This window comes from Pavona decussata, unplaced genomic scaffold (assembly GCF_977016875.1).
Source record: "Pavona decussata unplaced genomic scaffold, jaPavDecu1.1 SCAFFOLD_140, whole genome shotgun sequence".
NCBI lineage: Eukaryota > Metazoa > Cnidaria > Anthozoa > Scleractinia > Agariciidae > Pavona > Pavona decussata.
In genome coordinates this window covers 2255001-2273607 of record NW_028145553.1, presented here as the reverse complement: position 1 = coordinate 2273607, position 18607 = coordinate 2255001, and the positions used below count along the sequence as shown (strand labels likewise).

General features: G+C 38.0%; 2 protein-coding genes across 3 annotated transcripts in view; both read left to right on the top strand.

The window, feature by feature from the left end:
- The first annotated feature begins 1513 nt into the window (after nt 1-1513).
- Nucleotides 1514-4256, top strand: LOC146466961 (uncharacterized). Its single transcript, XM_085126546.1, has one exon. It carries the CDS (start codon nt 1784-1786, stop codon nt 2699-2701), a length of 918 nt encoding a protein of 305 aa, XP_084982672.1. The 5' UTR covers nt 1514-1783; the 3' UTR covers nt 2702-4256.
- Nucleotides 4257-5033: 777 nt separating this feature from the next.
- LOC146466960 (trifunctional enzyme subunit alpha, mitochondrial-like) overlaps nt 5034-18607 on the top strand; it is a 21511-nt gene continuing 7937 nt past the window's right edge. The window contains exons 1-20 of one of the 2 annotated variants that reach the window (XM_085126454.1): nt 5034-5215; nt 6923-6955; nt 7892-7962; nt 8296-8337; nt 8828-8919; nt 10324-10354; nt 10467-10514; nt 10844-10903; nt 11409-11528; nt 12347-12449; nt 13048-13117; nt 13756-13814; nt 14189-14259; nt 14757-14807; nt 15194-15250; nt 15511-15620; nt 16214-16262; nt 17775-17860; nt 18370-18405; nt 18535-18586. In XM_085126454.1, coding sequence (XP_084982580.1) covers nt 5134-5215; nt 6923-6955; nt 7892-7962; nt 8296-8337; nt 8828-8919; nt 10324-10354; nt 10467-10514; nt 10844-10903; nt 11409-11528; nt 12347-12449; nt 13048-13117; nt 13756-13814; nt 14189-14259; nt 14757-14807; nt 15194-15250; nt 15511-15620; nt 16214-16262; nt 17775-17860; nt 18370-18405; nt 18535-18586 — 1323 coding nt within the window. In that variant the 5' untranslated portion in view covers nt 5034-5133. Of the gene's footprint in view, nt 5216-6922; nt 6956-7888; nt 7963-8295; nt 8338-8827; nt 8920-10323; nt 10355-10466; nt 10515-10843; nt 10904-11408; nt 11529-12346; nt 12450-13047; nt 13118-13755; nt 13815-14188; nt 14260-14756; nt 14808-15193; nt 15251-15510; nt 15621-16213; nt 16263-17774; nt 17861-18369; nt 18406-18534; nt 18587-18607 lie in introns of both variants that reach the window. The other variant, XM_085126453.1, reaches the window with a different exon arrangement.

Here is an 18607-nt window from a genome sequence, read left to right as displayed (position 1 = left end):
GAGCACAGACAGAGACACTCTGTCTCCATAACTCTTCAAATTTCAGGTAATAGTTTAAAGAAGAAGAAGAACTAAGGTTGCGTGCACTAAGGTTTTCGTAGACCGGAAATCAGCGTGTAGTTTTTGCGTTGGTTCGTTGTGCGAAGGGGGTCTGCGAGCATGTGTTCTTCGAACGAAAAGTCTGAAATAAATGAATAACCCTTGGAACATTCCGGTGCCTTGTGCTTTTGGCAAATCGCATCTCCCTCCATAAACTTTTTTAGCGAACGGGAAAGGCGTTTACTGGCGAGCACGGGTCCACATTCGTCTCGTTCTAACCTGTGAATCGGGTTTCTTCTTGCGGATCCAAAGCATATAAAGATTAGGCAATCAAGCTTAAGAAACCGAGTCTAAACACACAGTCAGACTCCATTCGCCCGAAACTATTTGTCCAACCCAGTGAACGGACATAACTCTCACTTTATAACACCTCTCTGAATGAACACCGGACAGTTACTTTTAGTCTTTATTTAATTTATTCTATTTCACACCTTTACTTTCGGTATAAATTATCTTTTCTGTTACATTCTCAACTTGATAATGGTACCAAGATGACACCGAAACGTCGTTCCGGTTTTTCGCTAATTTTTATAGTCAACTGTATTTCTAAATTTAATCTTATTAGAAGTTTTTAGTTCCATTGTTATACACCAGTATTGTTTTTGCAACATTAATAGCGACAGGAAGTCCCTTCCGTTTATTTATATTTCTAGATTAACAGGTAACTCCTCTGGGGAGTTATAAGGTCACATAAACTAGGGAAAAATACATTATTTTGCCAGGCTGTAGCTTGAGAACTTAAACTGAGAGCCTTTTAATGCCCTCCACATTTATGGTACGACATTTTCACTATTATGGGGAAAATTGCCTCTTGGGGTCGCATGCGATAAATAATTTGCTTTGACAGTTGGAAAACAAAATTTCACGTTTTTAACATATTTTCTTGCTTTCAACATAGTTACTTGAGGGACTGATAAAGCTTGATAAGGAAAGAGTCAGGAAACCTTGCCACGAAAACAATGGTGCTGCAAGTTATGTTGGAAGGGCCGCGACCCTGCACAATCCTTTTTTTTAACGTTCACACCACAGTTGAATATCTTAACAAAAACGTTTCCATTGGTCAGTTGCTCCAACACATTCCAAACTCTATATTGTTGTTTGTGCAGGGTCGAGGCCAAAAAGCAAAAAGGCAAACAGAAACATAAACAAAGAAGTTTGTCAGGTTTCGTAACAATTGCCTTTAATTAATTAGCTATGCTCAGAGTTGCTAGAAATTGGCAAAGAAGGTTAATAAAATTACTTCTCTCTAAACTGGCTGCTACCAGGATGATCGGAAGGATGTATCTGACATTGCTTGTCTTCTGATATAGGTTATTTTCTCCCTATTGTCATTCAATGAAATGGAGGCGGATACATTGGAATACACTTACACGAAGTATTCGTCATCTTCACTGCGTTCCGCTGTACAAAAATATCGACAACTCTTTCAAGATGGCGGAAGAGGCGGAAGTATCCGAAAATTCGACGTGGCTGAAGCGAGGATAGAGAGAACAAAAGATTCAAATTTATGGACATATCTACCATCCTTAAAAGTGTCGCCTCCTTCCCAAATTATTGCCGAACGTTGATAACAAAAGTTCTTAACAGAAGTCATTCATCTCGGCTCCGTCGCTGCAGTCTACTCGGACTGTCTAGTCTTTGTTCACTTTGCAGGATAATAATTTTCGATTGAGAACATTCTCACATGGAGCTGTTACTGATCATGACCCTTCTTCTCGGCCTTTGGATGAACTGGTCATTTGCGTCCTACAGCAAGCCCAACTGGATCAACCTTCACGCCTTAAGAAATCTCGTTGGATTTCAGCTTACTGCAAACATGTTCAACATTGTCGTTCATCTGCTATTGTTAATTCCGTGGCCCTTCTGGGGATACGCAATAAATCCGGGAAATTTCCAATGGACAATCAATCCTATTGCTTGCAGAACGTGCACGGTGATCGAAGACTTAATGTCCATATCTTGTGCAGCCAGTGCAACCTCTATTTTTGTGACAAATCTAGAGAAACAAGATTTAAGGCAGGAGAGGCAACGTAAGGTGGCTTTTTGCTTGGTATTAGCTATTTTTTGCATAGGTGGGATCTCCTCGGTTGTGTATACAGAGCTTCTTCCTCTGATCAAACATGAGGCATTGAGAATATCAAACTGCCCTTCGCATCCATTCTTGTTCCTTTGCAGCCAAAACGAGATAAAATTTGCCTTTACAATCTATGTAACGTGTTCAGTCATTTTATTTTGGAACGTACATCGCAGAAGTAGTTCCCGGTTTTCAGAGTCGTGGACAAGAAACATTATTAATAATTTCTTGAAATGTTTGTTTGTGGCATGCCAGTGTACCACAATCTGTGCCCTTATGTTTGCTGTCGTATGCATACCAGGATTTATCCTTGGAGTGTCATTATACAGTGTCACCTTCAACAGAATCAAACTCTATTTTGTTATTGCAACACTTGCTGTGAGTATCGGTCTGCCTGCATTGTTGGCGCAAATTCATGCTGATGGTAACTATGTCATTGCTGGTTATCCTGTGGAACCTTCCCTCGTGGAAAGAATGTCAGGAACAGGGCGAGGCCACAAAATAAGGATAAATGCAGAAAAAACTTGAGCAAAAACTAGAACTAGCATACAGCATGCCTGAACACACTGCTTGACATCCCTCGTCATCAGCATGAACCCATGCCTCCTTTCGGGGCCTGTTCCAGGCATAAAGAAAGAAGATCTTTTTTTTTAAATTAAGGTGGCTAACTACAGTTTTCTGGAGTGAAAGAAGGCCTTAAATCGAACTTAAGAAAAACACCAAGATGAATTTCCTTGGACATTTTTTCTAGTACAGTAAATACAATAGAGATAATTTTGAGTCAGAAATTAAATTTGGAATGCCCAAAAAGTGTTAAATACAAAAGAATAAGTCTTAGTGGGGGCCTGGAATATACACCTTTTAGCATTGTCTGGCTTTAAATCTAGCCGTACGACCCCAATTCAAAATTTCAGGATTTGGAAAGTGCGCAAAAATGAGTATTCATAGGGAAGAACACAAAATTTTGCCAGGGAGAAATTTGGCAAATGACAAAATTGGGAAATTTTGCCTTATTTGAAAATTCCTACAAAAAATTCTGACAGATTTTCTTTAAAAAATGTTCACGTTTCCGTTTTAGTGTTTTCTGTCAACAGCAAAAATTTGAACATAGGTTGTATGGCTAGATTTGGAGAAATTAAGCGAGAAAAAAATAATTATTGCAACCTATGGTGAGAAGACCATTGCGCATGCTTGATCTGGAAAAACCCGGGTTCCAGCGGGCGCGCGCGCTCCAACTGGTGAGGGCATGCTGCCGTCGTGTTCAAACATTTGGCGCAAAATCACAGCTCTGCAAAGGCTTTAAGGCTGTTAAGGTAATGGCAACCATTAGACAACACGTTTTTTCAGTTATCAAGCCCAAACACGATCTAGCTACTGTAAACACACCTCTGAAACCGACCTGGAATACCAGGAAATTATTCCGAGAGCCGCCATTTTGTTTTTGTGCTCGCGCGATTTCCTCAGCAAGCTCGCGTGATTTTCCTCATGCGTGATGCTTTTGCATACTTTGGGCAGCGCACGCGCATATCAAAGAGTCGCACAGTACAAAAACTGTAGTAAGCCACCTTAAATCTTTTATTTATACAGGAAATCTGAAAGTCTATGGACTTTCTATATTCACAGGCAAATTTTAAAACGTGAATAATATATAGGTCCTGACTCTTGTGCAAGAAACCCAGGTGCATACCAGAGAATGAAATCGGAAAGGATCTTCTTACTACATGTGCAAATGATTTCTTTTACTTAGTGTATGTGAAAATCGTTTATGGGTATAAAACTATGAAACTTGGAAGCAAGAAGTATATTATTAAAATGTTGTTTATTTTATAAGCTTTGCACAATCCTTCTATTTTTGATTAATCATTTCATGCAAGTGATCAGGAAGACAGTAGACTTCAAACTGAATGTCAGAACAAGATTGCCCTTAGCATGTTGTTGAGACTCGACGGTGTTAAACTAGTCTTCTTTTGTTTTCAAGTGTGGGAACTAAGCAATACCTGTTTTTTCATAACTGCAAGTAGAACAAGAGTCATAACTAATAGAAATAAGACAAATAAAAAGAGAATAGCCGGACTTTGAGATGGAGGAGGGAGAGTTGTTGAGTTCTCCAAACTTAGATGAGTCCTAAGTACTGTTTCTAAACAAAATGTGTTTGGTTTGTCAACAGAGTTTATAACGTAATTTGACAACCCTAAAGAGATTCAAGTGAAGCCATTTCCAAATTGGCCTGGAAGAAGGGTTCTACCAAAAAGCTCATGCTCGAAAAATCAGCGCTCGAATGTCGTTATGGCAAATTACCTTATAAACACTGTTAATAAAACCAAAAATTTGTTTACGAGATTACCGACTGCACCAGTTGAGTCATCTGAACCAACCAATAGGCCATTTCCGAGTTGCTGTGAACCTCACTATGAAAGCAAGGCTAAGTGCAAAATTTTTCATATGAAAATGAGTTTTGTTTGCATATGGATGAAAACTAATTTTCATAACAAAAGCTTTGCACTTAGCCTCGCTTTCATAATGAGATTCAAAGCAACTCGGAAATGGTCTATTCAACTAGACGAGCTGAACCAGCTAAATGAGCTGAGCCACCCACACGAATAATGATTTCGTCAAACAGAATCAGCTGAAACAACTGATCCAACTACACTAGCTAAAATCAACTGAACCACCTGACCCTATTGATCAGCTTAAATATAATCCCTTTCCACAATTACACAATTGATATAGACCTTCCTTTGTGCACAAATCAATGAAACAATCCGCCATTTTGACTAAGGTTATTCAAGGATGCGGAGATCTGGGAACGGGATTGACCTTTGGTATTACACGCGAAGAGCATTCTGGGTAAAGCATTACGTTGACAAGAGCGCGTGCGCTGATTGACGAAGACCTTGCGAAGTTTGGAAGAGAAGAGCGAAAAAATAGTAAACTTCGGTGCAGTTTACTAGGGAATCACAATGCTTTCTTCAGCTCTTAGGGTTGGATTCAGCCGGGTTTCGGTTGCCGCCAAGAGGCGCCTTTTACCAACAATCAACGCAGGTATTGTTTTACACATAACACTTTCAAACTTTTTTAGATGAAGGTTTCACGTGGAACTTCAGGAAAATTGGATCGATATTGTAGAAAGTTCAGACTGAAAGACTGTTCTTTTAATCCCGAGTTTTGTACGGTTTCTCGTAATTTATAATTTTACGGCGTGGAGGCAATACTTTGGGTAAATATTCCATTCAGTGAAAGTATAAATACAGAAGCTAACTTGTTCTTTTCATGACAGTTCGAAGGTCACGCAAATACTAATCCTGGGGGAGGTACTCCTCGGGATTTTATGTGGGGGTGTGAGGCTCGGTTCCGACCCCAGATCCTACTTCAGACCGAAATATGTAATTTTCCGGTTCCTTTTTCAGACCCATTTTCAGACGTGGTCTCTAGAATCCATTCTCATTTTTAGACCAAAATGATAAAAATTTATATCCTATTTCAGACCAAAACAGCCAAAAAACCACATCCTTTGGGGCCACACATACCTGATACTAATACATCATTAACCACACCATCAGACCCCCCCCCCCCCCCCCTTCCTTATTCACAACAAAAGATTCGTATAATTTTTGAGATTCAACCATCTTGGTAAAGTAAGATCTCTTTGGTGAATTAAAACAAAAGTCTGCAGGCTCTTTAAAGAGCTTAGCATCGTTTGATAGCTATCGCATCCAACTTTCCCATTATAACAGATGTTTGTTTGGCTAGGTATGGCGTATAAGCTTACCCCCAATCATACAAACCTTTATAGGAAGTGAAATGTTTTCAGTGTAATGATCACAAGTAACAGACCTTTTCACATTTTCTGCTACCATCTTGGCAGGGGGTGGTATGGACTTGTAATGTGGCTGAATGTAATTTAGGCAAAGTTAAAATCGAGGCAAGTGCTGGTCAGCGGTGCCCGCATGGCCGGGACATGCGGAGGCGGCCACCCCATTTCGTAGGGGCCCCTGGGTTCTTACAGCTCACATGTTTGTGCCAATTCATTTCGCATCTGTTCACTTGCCGGAGCTTGTACTGTCTAAGTTTGTTGCTCCCAGTCCCTCCCACCCTTTGGTAAGTATGGTTTGTGGTGTGTGTGGTAAGTATTTTTATTTGTATTCTCAGCTGTTACTTTCTGTTTTATGTCCACTTTCTGTTAAATCTCCTTCAGTGTGACTGTGCCGGGTGGTTGCCGCTCACTGGGTTGCCATGGTTTCGTACCTCACTTAGCTCACTTTACCTGTGGCTCCAGCGGTCTTTCAGGCACCAACCCCTAAGCTCATCTACTAACGATGAGTTTAATCATATTTTGGCCAAGTTTGAACTGTGAACCTCTATAACTGTTGGAATTTGTCAGAACAATTTGACAGCAAACATGCCTTGAATATTAAACGGTATTTCTATAATAGCCAAAATTGAAACTTAAAGCCTTGCTACAAACCATTCCAATCAAAATATACAAATTACCTTGAAATAATTTCAAGGTAATTTGTATATTTTGATTGGAAATTGTTGTAATTATTACAGTTGCGTACAAAAGTTTGTGACCACCATGAGGTCTATTATGGCAAATTTTCGATCAGATCAGTGACACAGCTGTGATATTTTAGGAATAATTCTTAATCATGCAGAAATTCATTTTCTTAGATGTCCTTTCAAATTATCCTAACTAAGAACCTCAAAAAGTATCATCATGTTAATGCCGTTCCATTTTCTTTATTGTAGGTACTCTCTTCCGGTCCAACCAAACAGCGGCAGGTATGAAAAGTGATACACTGATCTTTCCGGCAAATGAAAACCAGCTTTTACTTGAGAGATCATTATACAACTATGTTACTCAACTCTTCAAGTAAATGTATACCTTACAATGCATAAATGGCTGACATTTTATGTTCTTTTGTTTGCATAAATTTCAAGTTAACCCTACTAGCCCAGTTCAAGGTAACTTTTGATGTTTGAACTCAAGAATGAAGTTAGTAGGGCTAATTTGAATGTCAGCCATTTCTGCATAGGGTCTATATATACATGTATAAAGTCTCCTGTGACGTTAAGTAGACTTTCCTCTAACTTTCCTTTATGTTACTAACAGTAACTATACTTATTATTAACATTTTTTTTTAATTAAAGCTCAAGCAAACTCTCTTTCGCTTTTGGCTTCTTCTTTTAAGATTCACTTGCTTATGACTGTGTCAAACTGCTGTGTGAAATTAATTGGTTTTGCATATAGTATGTATCGATTGTAACAAAAAATATTTATGCTACCATCCATGTTAATCACATGTCGCACTAAACAAGACATAACTTTTTAGTGGCACTGTATAGCATCGTTCAGGGGTCTCATTAAGGCCCTGCCACTAGGCAAATTGACCAACTGTGAACACAACTTTGCCTGGGTGCTTTTAACAATCTCAACCAGCATTTTCCAGAAAATAACATATCCAAGTGGAATAACTAGTCCAAATGCACTAATCTCTTATACTTGTTCACAGTTTTGTGAAACCCTACCAGTTTTTTGTTGCTGCCTCTCCCCCCCCCCCCCACCCCCCCTTCCTTAATTAGCTTCTTGCTACTTATTAGCAGTAGAGTAGAAGTTTGCATTTCCCATTCTTATAATAACCTCTTTGGAAGTTACTGTCTGTGTGTGAGAACTGAAGTTTATATTTTTAGTTGTGATTCTGCTCTTTGCCTCACTAGGTGACAAGTGTGTCAAATGTGACATTAAGGATGGTGTAGCTATTGTCAAATTTGATACTCCAGATTCTAAGGTAACAAGTTTCTTAACTATCAGCCATGTTTCAATCATTTTCATTCAACCTACTTTAATGGCGTTGCAAAGTGCATTGAGAAATTGGGTACTAGGTTGTGAAGTAGCCAATTATGTTGTAGAATTGTCCAAGCAATTTTGAAACCAATTTCATTTCTTGCAGTTTTTCTTGCTTGTGACATGAAAGTGAGTCTATGTTCTGGTTAAATTTTTTTTAACCAGTTAATTTTTTAAGCTGGTTCATATGTTCAAACCAGTTTTTTACTGGTTTACTTTTTAACTTTTATTATAAGTTCTGTTCTTCTAAATATTTTGGTTCTCTTATATGTGTTAGGTCAATGTATTATCTGAGAAGCTTACAAGAGATCTGGTTGAGGTAAGAATGCACAAATTTTTTATGACCAGTTATCTGGTGTCATCTTAACCTCTTGTTTAAACAGCACTTTATGCTCTAAAATTCCAATAATATTATTATAAACATTTATTCTACTGTGGGTAAGTGGGTTATACATTGTATTCATTCAATGGTTCTGGTTTCACTTGTCCAAACTCAAATCTTGTTGTCCTTGAAGATTAATTTGAATTCCATTTGCTGCAGTGTGTTCTGCTTTTCTCTTCACCTTCTTTGATCTTGTGGTGCCAAAGTATTATTCGTTACATTTTGCTCATTGAGCAGTTCCCCAGAGTGACTAACAATAAATACCTGATACCCCCTTCAATGTACCCACACAAATCAAAATGGCAGGTGTGTATGAAGTGCGATGGCTGGGATAAGGGGGTTAGGAGAAGGTGTTGAATATATATGTCTGAGTAATACATGTAGTTTTAGGTAATTTGTGTTGTCTTTTATTTTTGACGCTCATCAGGTGATGACAAGTGTAGAGTCTAACCCTGATGTTAACAGCATTGTGCTTTTGTCAACTAAACCAGGATGCTGGATTGCTGGAGCTGACATCAAGTATGGCATCACAATATTAATAAAATATTTCTGTTGCTTACCGGTATTTACTTGGTTTTAGAAGGCAGACTATGTAATATTTTTCTATAATATGCATCAAGGTTTCCTACAAGCCTTGTGAACCACAGTTTTATCTTTTGATAATTTAATTAAAGAGCTCAATTTATTAAGTGACATTTGTTGATTAAATTAACTCTCCAAGTCCTATATGGATCATTGTCGTATAGGTTTGTTTTGACATATCTGACAATGCTGTGTTTTTTTACCACAATTAAGGCCATTAATTAGTGATACTGTGTATTGTTAATAGAGGCCATAAATGTTGAAAGCACTAAAGGGAAAAAAAATAAAATGTAACGTGTTTTGCCAGAGTTGCATGGCAAAGCCATGGCTAACTATGGGTAAGCTTGCAGTGGTTTTGTTATCTAAAAACAAGGTTTTCAGTCAGCATAAGCAGAATCCAAGTAAAATCCAGAAAGCACCAAAGCTTTGCTACAAAATTGTTATCCCAGGGTGGGTAATCCCTGAAAATTTGGGTGGGTGTGTACGGTGCACTTCTTGAAACCCTATTTCAGGCCAGACCCTTAAATCAATGGCCTATTTCAGACCATGCAAATCCCCCAAACTATCATGTTAACTCGCTACAAATATACAAGAAGCTAAAAGACCAAGATGAAACTGGCAACTTGTGAGTAGGTCCCCCGACCCGATTTAACTTGTGAAAATCATACCAAATTCAAAAAACCAGCCTTGCCCTATTTCAAACCAAAATGGTCAAAATCTATACCCCATTTCTGACCAACAAGACTAAAAAATCATACCCACTGGGGCCGCACACATACTGCCATTGTACCTGTATAGCTCATATAGGGGAGTACCCCCTCCTACCAGGATTATCACTTCCCCACCCCTCTCCTCCCAAAGCATTTTTTTAAGCCTTTGTTGTTTTTCTCTCCTGGTAAAGGCTAAACTGAAGGTGTCAGGCAAGAACATGTCAAGTGTCATTTTAATGTTCATAACCCCGTGGGACATTAAAGAACCCACACACTAATCGCAAAGAGTTCTAACTCGCCTAAGGGCATGGAGGTCCTGGTGTGCTGGTCTGGTCTGTGCTATTTCATGATTCATGGGTTGGCAATGAGTGGGTTGGATGAGGTCGCTAATAATAGACTGACAGCGGCTGATGTCCGATCTCACCCTTGCACTGAAGTAATGTAAACTGAATGTGAATATGTATATAGAAAATGTGGTATATAAATTCCATTGCCAATTCTGCATTTTATTGGCTCAAAAAATTACCTTGTTCAATGTTGTCAAGTTTATTCCCATTAGTATTTAATCGCTAAGTTTTGACTATTTGATAAAAAAATGAATAACAAATTAATTGTTGTGATTGTATTTTAGCATGCTGAATGCTGGTGAGACTGCAAAGGAGGTAATATATTTGTTGCTGGCATTAAATTTCAGCATATTGTTGTCCTTTTTTGACGATCAATACATTTTATATGTGATTCAAATCGACCTGATGTTTCTTTTTTTGTATTTAGGTTGAAGAAATATCTGCCAATGGCCAGAAAGTCATGCAGCATATTGAGGTACATGTGCACCAAGCAATGTTTTGTGCCATCCCTGGTACTGCTCTTTAAGAAGTCTTCTTTAACCATATAATAAGATTTCTACAGGGTTCTCATCAAGTTTAGGGTAGACAGCTAAGATTTAGATGTAGGCAGCTTAGCATAAGAGTGTTTGCATAGATTTTAATGAACACATATAGGCCATTTCAATGAGAAGTAGACAGCTCAAAATTTGAAGTAGTTGTTTTTTAAGCCAGCTGCCAGCACTTACTGAGAACCTGTGTCTCTGTATATGTAAGTCACTCTCTAACTTTGTCCTTCCCTAATGACAACTGATTGTTATGTTTTAGGATAGTTCCAAACCTTACGTGGCTGCCATCATGGGAACCTGCCTTGGAGGTGGTCTAGAGGTACTCTGTATAGTTACCTTTATTTAGTTCTTGGTTATAAAAATATATTTTATGGAAAAAAATGTTACTTGGCCAGTGAAATTGAAGGGCTAGGAGTACATTGTATAATCAGTTTCAGTGGCTAGTGAAATCATTGTTCCTTTTGTACTGGTATACCTTGCTCATATTTTTGTTTTGCATTACCTATATTCAGCCATGGTGTTGGCAGAAATAACCAGCTTATAATAAGTGACATCAGCAAGCTGGTTATGCCCCCATCTCTATCAGTATTTTTAGCCTAGTTTTCTTGCAATATTATATTCAGAAAAACACTCTTCCTTTAGGTTTCTGAAAAAGTATTTACGACTTCATTGCTTGGTTGCTTGGGTTTAAGTAAATTAGGGTCTGTGTAGTGTGGACAACACATTTTTTGTTCTTAAGTTAGTAAGATGCCAGTTTTTTGTATTGATACTTAATATGAATTATGAATTTTTATTGATGTAAACTCTTGTTGTTTGCTTGTCAGGTTGCCTTGAGCTGTCATTACAGAGTCGCAGTGGATAACTCCTCAACTGTGCTTAGTGCACCAGAAGTCATGTTGGGCCTGCTTCCCGGCGCTGGTGGAACTCAAAGGCTTCCTCCACTTGTAAGAACAACAGTTTCTATATTCTTTGTTTCTTTAATCCATAACAATTTTTTCAGGAACATTTTACAAGGTTATAACCACTCTTCTCGGGTAGCATAGATGGCACAGTGGAAAGAGCACTCACTCACCTCAAACTCCCATCAGTGTGGCGCAGGTTTGATTCCCGGACTCGGCGTCATGTGGGTTGAGTTTGTTGTTAGTTCTTGTCCTTGCTCTGAGAGGTTTTTCTCTGGATTCTCCAGTTTTCCCTACTCCTCAAAAACCAACATTTCCAAGTTCCAGTTCAATCTGGACAGTATCTCCATACTGTAATTAGTGCATTAATTTTGATCATCTTGTTGTGGAATTATGGACTATACAAATTTACAAGGAGAACTGCAGGAGTACTTTCTTAAAAAAAAGTAATATTTGTTGCTTTGTACATCCATGGTGCTGTTTGTGGTTACTGTAGCAACTTGCCATCAAGGTTATGTTTTTATGTGGTTTCACTTTGTCCTTTTGAGGCACAAAAAGCTGTTGAAATATCTAAGAAGATGAACTGTTTCATCTCTCAAATAATCATTTAAATCAGGGTCTGGATTTCACAAAGCCATCTTATGATATGTCAGACCCAAGCCAAGTTTCTTGTGTAAGGAAACAACGCCACAATGATGCAACCAACCCAACCTTGAACCCTCCAATCTTCTGATCGTCCAATTGAAAGTCCAGCAAACTAAACACAAGAGCACCGCACCTCCACCAAAAAAATAAATAAATAAAATAAAAGCAAAGCGCTGGTCTCTACAGTCTGTTTATATCTTGATTTGTGTTGCTTATAGGTTGGTCTTCCTGATGCTCTGGATATGATGCTAACAGGAAAGAATGTCAAAGCAGGCAAAGCTAAAAGGATGGGTCTTGTTGATGGTCTTGTGAAACCACTAGGTACATTGTACTATAATATTAAAGGCTTGCAAACATATAACATTGCCATCTTACAGTATGTCAAAATTTTACAAATGTGGTTCATTGGTATTCTTGCTCACATTTCCTCATAATTGTTTTGCATGTGACCTATAATTTATTCCACACACATGTCTGCATTTGTCTCCACATCCAATAATCTCTTCAGTGAAAATTCCTTGGATAAGGGTGTTTTTCCCCTTACAATTTGTGTGGCTTTAATTCACTGTTCCACTCTTTCAATTCAGAGGCATTTTCCAGTGATCAAATTATCCTAGGAAGTATGTTCCACATTTTTGACCCATTGAGTCAAAAATACCCTTAAAACTTCTTAGTTCTCAAGAGAGGGAGACAGCTCCTAATCCTATAGTTATGCATAGTGTACGTATACTAGAAGTCATTATGTCAGTAAGGCAATCAGACACTAGTCCATTAATACACTTGAACACTTGCAGAAGTCTCCACAATGTTGGAGACCAGGCCAACTAAATGTTTTTGTTTGATAAGTTAAATTGTGTACAATGTTTTACATACTGCGGCTTTGTCATCACTCTTTTCTATTTTTTTTCCTTTTTCACAGGTCCTGGCCTAAAGCCTCCTGCAGAAAACACCTTACAATATCTTGAAGAGGTTGCAGTCCAGACGGCTAAGTATGTTACAAAAAATAATTTTGGAAGTGAAGGCGCACTTTCAAAACAAAATAGATATCAGGAATAGCTTCTGAAGAAATTGTGGCGCTGTGTCAGTGGGGGGGGGGGGGGGGGGGGGGAGTAGAAACAGATGTTTGTTTTCATCAACAGAGTTGATGGTAATTTGGCTACCATAAAGAAATTTGAGATTCTTTCATCAGAGTGAATTAAAGAATTGTGGGTTGTGTGTGGTTTATGTAGTGAGCAATGGAGCTACACTATTTGTGGGAGCTTGTTAACATGGAAAACAAATGAAAAACATTCATTTTTCATCATCTTGAATTTCTAAATTTCCACAATTGATCTGCTCCCAGCTGGCTTGGGAGCCCAGTTGGTTAGAACGACACTGATTTGATTCTGAGGTTGTGGTTCAAATAATTATTACCAAAGTCAAAGATCTTGGTGACCCAAATTTTGTTCCCAGGGTTTGTATCCTGGGTTAATTTCGAAGGCTGTAACATTCCAATGTACACATTATAATAATATATTTATAAGCCACTTATCATTTTTAATTGCTCGCCTTTGTGAGAAGCACAACATTTTGAAATAAATTGGACCTGTAAAGGAAGTTCTTAACCTTGTTTGAATTTTGCTTTTAGGGGTCTGGCAAGTGGATCTCTAAAACCAGATAGATCACGTTCTTGGTTAAACATGAAAGGTAATAACATTGTTTTCAAAAAGTAAATATTTAACAAAGCAAAAACAGTGTTTATAAGAAAGAAACATGGTTGCCATTGAAACGTCAACTTCAATGCCTTGAACAGTGAAGTGTCACAGTAAGTGGGCTGTCGTCGCATTCGAGAAGAAAATCATGACAAAGTACCTAGTCTCTACGTACAATAGGCACCTTCAAGATATAGCTGATGTTAAGATGATGTATAAGATTAAGGCTATGCCTACACTATACCAGATAACTCTTGTGCTGGCACCAAATAAAATTTGTGTCAGATAGGGCTTTCAGTGCCTAGTAATTTATATTATAAGAATTTCCCTTTTACCAGTGAATTAATTGTTTTTAACTGTTCATCATAGATTTGCAGTATAAAATTACAACTGACACAAACTTTGGACGGAACTTTGTATTCAAGAAAGCCAAAGAAACTGTAAGTTCATCTTCATTTTTATAATTATCTATTATCCACTCATTTCTGACTGAAAGAGTTGAGCAATTTAAATGGTAGCTAAATTCAGTTTATAAAAGAACACGATAGTTTAATGGGGCTTTTTCTCTAGCTATCAAGCCTAACAAATTAAGAGTATTGAGATACTGCTCCCAGATAAGCTACTTAATAAAACATAAGATGGTTACTTGTAACTTCTAAAGAAACTGTGGTGTGGTGCTCTGTCTGTAGGAATGCTCCTAATGTCAGCCCTCACATCTCTTTACAATGGCCAAATTACAGATACAAACTAGTCTGTTTCAAAGATATTCCTTGGTAGCAATTTCCCTGATATAAATGGGTGGAGGTACTGTATTATGAACACAAAAATGTTTTACCCTATATCATAACATAGAGGCAGTAACTCAAAAATGGCGGTTGGCCTCAATGAGCTGTTGTACCGTAGTGTGTCTACAGTAACTGTTTATATTTCTCATCAGGTCATGAAGAAGACAGGTGGTCTATATCCTGCCCCACTGAGGATTCTTGATGTAAGTTATACAGTAGTTAAATTTTTTGTGAGTATAATGATGATTATGTACAAATCAATTCAAAATTTCTTGCGGACAAAAATGCATGAAATATGCACAACTGATGAGATCACCCCATAATTCCATCAGGTCGCACCATTAACCATTTACGTTTTACTTAACGTGGACAACATTTTTTCAATCAAGTGTATGAAGTTAGTAATGAATTACATTTCAATGAGATACATCTTGTTTATTGTTGTATCCATTCACAGATTTTCATTTTCTCTGAACTGCAGAGAGAGAAAACAGTCAGGTGTTTGGTAAACCAACTGGCAAAAATGAACTGTGAGATGGCATACATCTATAATGTCAAATAATAATATTGTAAATACTTTTATTGGCAGGTTGTAAAGAATGGTTTAGAGAAAGGACAAGCAGAAGGCTATAAGAAAGAAGCTGAGGTGATTCACTTTTACGCCATAGTTAAACAGCAGCAAGCTGCTCTATTCACAAAGCACTGCTTCTATTTTAGGATGTATCATATTATTGTTTGTTGTTGGCCCAACAATAGTCTGTTGTTAAGAAACAATAATTACTGGTAGAGTAGATCTTAACTTAGAATCGCTTCATGAATCTAGCTCCAGTGATTTGCCTGTCTGATACTAACTGGCTGCACTGAAAATGGCTTTAAACTAACCAAAGATATGTTTGGTATTGCTAGGAATTTGGTGAACTTAGTCAAACGACAGAAGCCAAAGCCCTGATGGGTCTGTTCTTTGGTCAGACGGAATGTAAGAAGAATCACTATGGAGCACCTCAAAGGCCTGTTAAGTAAGGCATCTTGCATGCTATCAACTCTTTGTGCTCAAAACTGAGAAATATTCTAAAAAAAATAAGAACCATGATTATCATATCATCTCAGAATGACCGCAGGTAGAGAAATGTCTGGGGGGGGGGGGGGGGAACTTGTCTGATATTTTGTGAGGCCAGGGAATTTTTGCATTGGGAAATTTTGTTCACGTTAGCAAAATTTTATTTTTCATATTAAAGCACTGGTACATGTAGCCCAAGCTCAAGATAAGATGTATACTGGGGCCAATTTAAAATAATTATAATTACTTTTACATTTTGTGGTTGTGGGCATGGCAGTGTCATCTTAAAAGTTGACTATTGGATAAATTCATGATTTTAGGGGCTTAACTGCCAAAAAAGAAAAAAGAGAAAAAAACAAAAAAAGAAAGGATTCATTTGCACGTGGAATTTGAATGTGGTTTAATGGTCAGAGAAGTTTTTCTTGTTCTGAATTGGTGCATCTGGAAGTCCAACATCTAGAATCACTTGCTGTAGCTTTGTGATTAAAAAAATCGATTGTCATCTACAAAATTCAGTGATTCCCATCTCAATTTTTTGTGTTTTGTTTTTAGCACTGTTGCTGTACTTGGTGCTGGTCTTATGGGAGCCGGAATTGCCCAGGTGAGTTAAAGATTTACTGCACCTAAATCCATCCAAATCATTATAGTAATTAGCGTTGTTTTTGTAGATGATTTATTACAAAATATGCAGCCTTGCAGTTTTTATAACTGGTTACACCATATGACAAAGTTGTTACCTACCTATAGAGCATGTTTGCGGCAACCCTATGAGAGGAGCTAAACAATACTTTGTCTATGATTTTTTCCTGGGAGAAATAAATATTTTTTTTTGTTTATGCAAATATTGATGCAAATTATGTAAATATGACTGCATGAAAACACTCTATTACATGAATATAGATCTACATTTTGTTCTATAAATCTAGCTCTCCCTTATTTATCCTGGTTTTCAGTTTTAGTTTCACATAGACACCAGGGCCCCATTGTTTGTAAGCCAATGAAAACTAATTCACAATTCAAAGTTAACCAAAGGTTTTTATCTCGTTTGTTGAAAAAAAATTTTAAGTTAATGGTAGATTAACAACTTGTCGCTAAACATAGTAGTTATAAATACACACAACACAATCTTTGGCAGTAAATGGGACTTAAGACATTGGGTGCTCCCTAGCATAAATGGAGGGTGGCAGCAACACACCCTGCAAATGGAGGCAATAAGGGTGGCAGCGACACACCCTTGGCTAGTGATAATGAGTAACGCAACAAGGGTGGCAGCGATACACCCTAGCAATAACAAGTAAGGCAACAAGGGTGGCAGCAACACACCCTAGCAATGATAAGTAACGTAACAAGGGTGGCAGCGACACACCCTGCAAAGTATGGATGAGCCAGCGAGTGAGGTGTGTCCCCACCCGGGTGTAAGTGGAAGCTAAGGTGGAGCGAGAGCCCCACCCAGCCTGCAACATGCAAGGGAAGTGGCAGGTGTGCACCCAAGCCAGTAGTCCAGCTTTATTGAAATAGGGGGGAAAGGGAGTGGTGGGACAAAATACAGCACTAAGGCGAAGTAAACTTGATAAAACTTATTGTGCAACGTGTGCTCGCAAGGCAAACAATGAGGCACGCAATTCGGACCTAATGGATATAAGCATACCTTGGTATTGATTACCTTTACTAACAATGTCCAGTTGTAATGAAGTACTGTTCAAAGACACAAAGGTCCGTTTATGTTCTGCTATGCAGAACAAGGCAGCTATATAATAAGTAATGTCACGCAAGGTCCCTGTTTGTGCGAGATGAGTGTAATAGATGTTTTAGTGGCGATGAAGTCGCTGATATGCACTAAGGACCAAGGTTGTGTTAAGCTCCCATTAGTTAACTATATTTTACAGGTAAAATAACCAGAAAAGTCTAAGTCAAAACTGAGGGACAAAAATCTATGGAAGATTATCTTATTCTTGAATCAAAGTTCCTGTTAATGTGCCGGATTAGCTTAATCAGGCTTTGAACAACAGGGTCCAGGATAGCAAGCGAAAGTACACTCTGAAAATTCCCAGAAATGGTGCACAGTTTGTAGATATTTTTATTTCAAAATAATTATTGTCTTATATGCCAACAGGTCAGCCTTCAGAAAGGCCAGCATGTTATTATGAAAGACAACGTTCTTGAAGGGCTTACACGTGGACAGGAGCAAATCTACAAAGGGTATGCAGCAGACATCAAACAGTAGGCTAATAAGAAGTGGAAACAAGAATGTTATACTTGTTGATCATTGTAAAATTTATATTAGATGACTGGGATATGTTTAATATAGTCAGAGAAATGAGCTTCATATACCAAGGAAACAAACAAACAGACCACAGCTTACAGGGTAGGCCTTTAAAATAACTGGCCTTCAGAAATGACATCCAAAGACTTTAACACTACACCACTCTATTTAATAAAATGCTAAATTCCTCTTACTGAGTTCCGTACTATAAATTACGGGAGAAAACATGGATTGGTAACTTATGGTATGGACCGAGAAACAAGGTTAGTAAGATATTTATTATATCTGTGAGGTTAATTGGGTGCACGGGAAAGAAAACTAGTTGAAGTGAGCGGGCCTACAGTGAAATCTGGCCTGCAAAATTGACCAATTCAGCCGTGCGTACTGAGAGATATAATAAGACCTATTAATTTCCTATATAAACGAATTATATTTTTATTCATAGGATAAATGGCCGTGTAAAGAAGAAGGCCATGACATCGTGAGTATCAAAAATAGTGTTTTTAAATTTGTGTAGAGCTCTGAAATTCTGTTGTTCATTGAGATGTGATAGTCAATTTCTAAACTTCAGAAACATTTCATTCATCTCTCTTGCTTTGGTTTACTTTAGATTTGAAAGAGATCACATGATGTCTAACCTATCGGGGCAACTAGACTTTAAGGTAAACTAAGCAATCAAATTG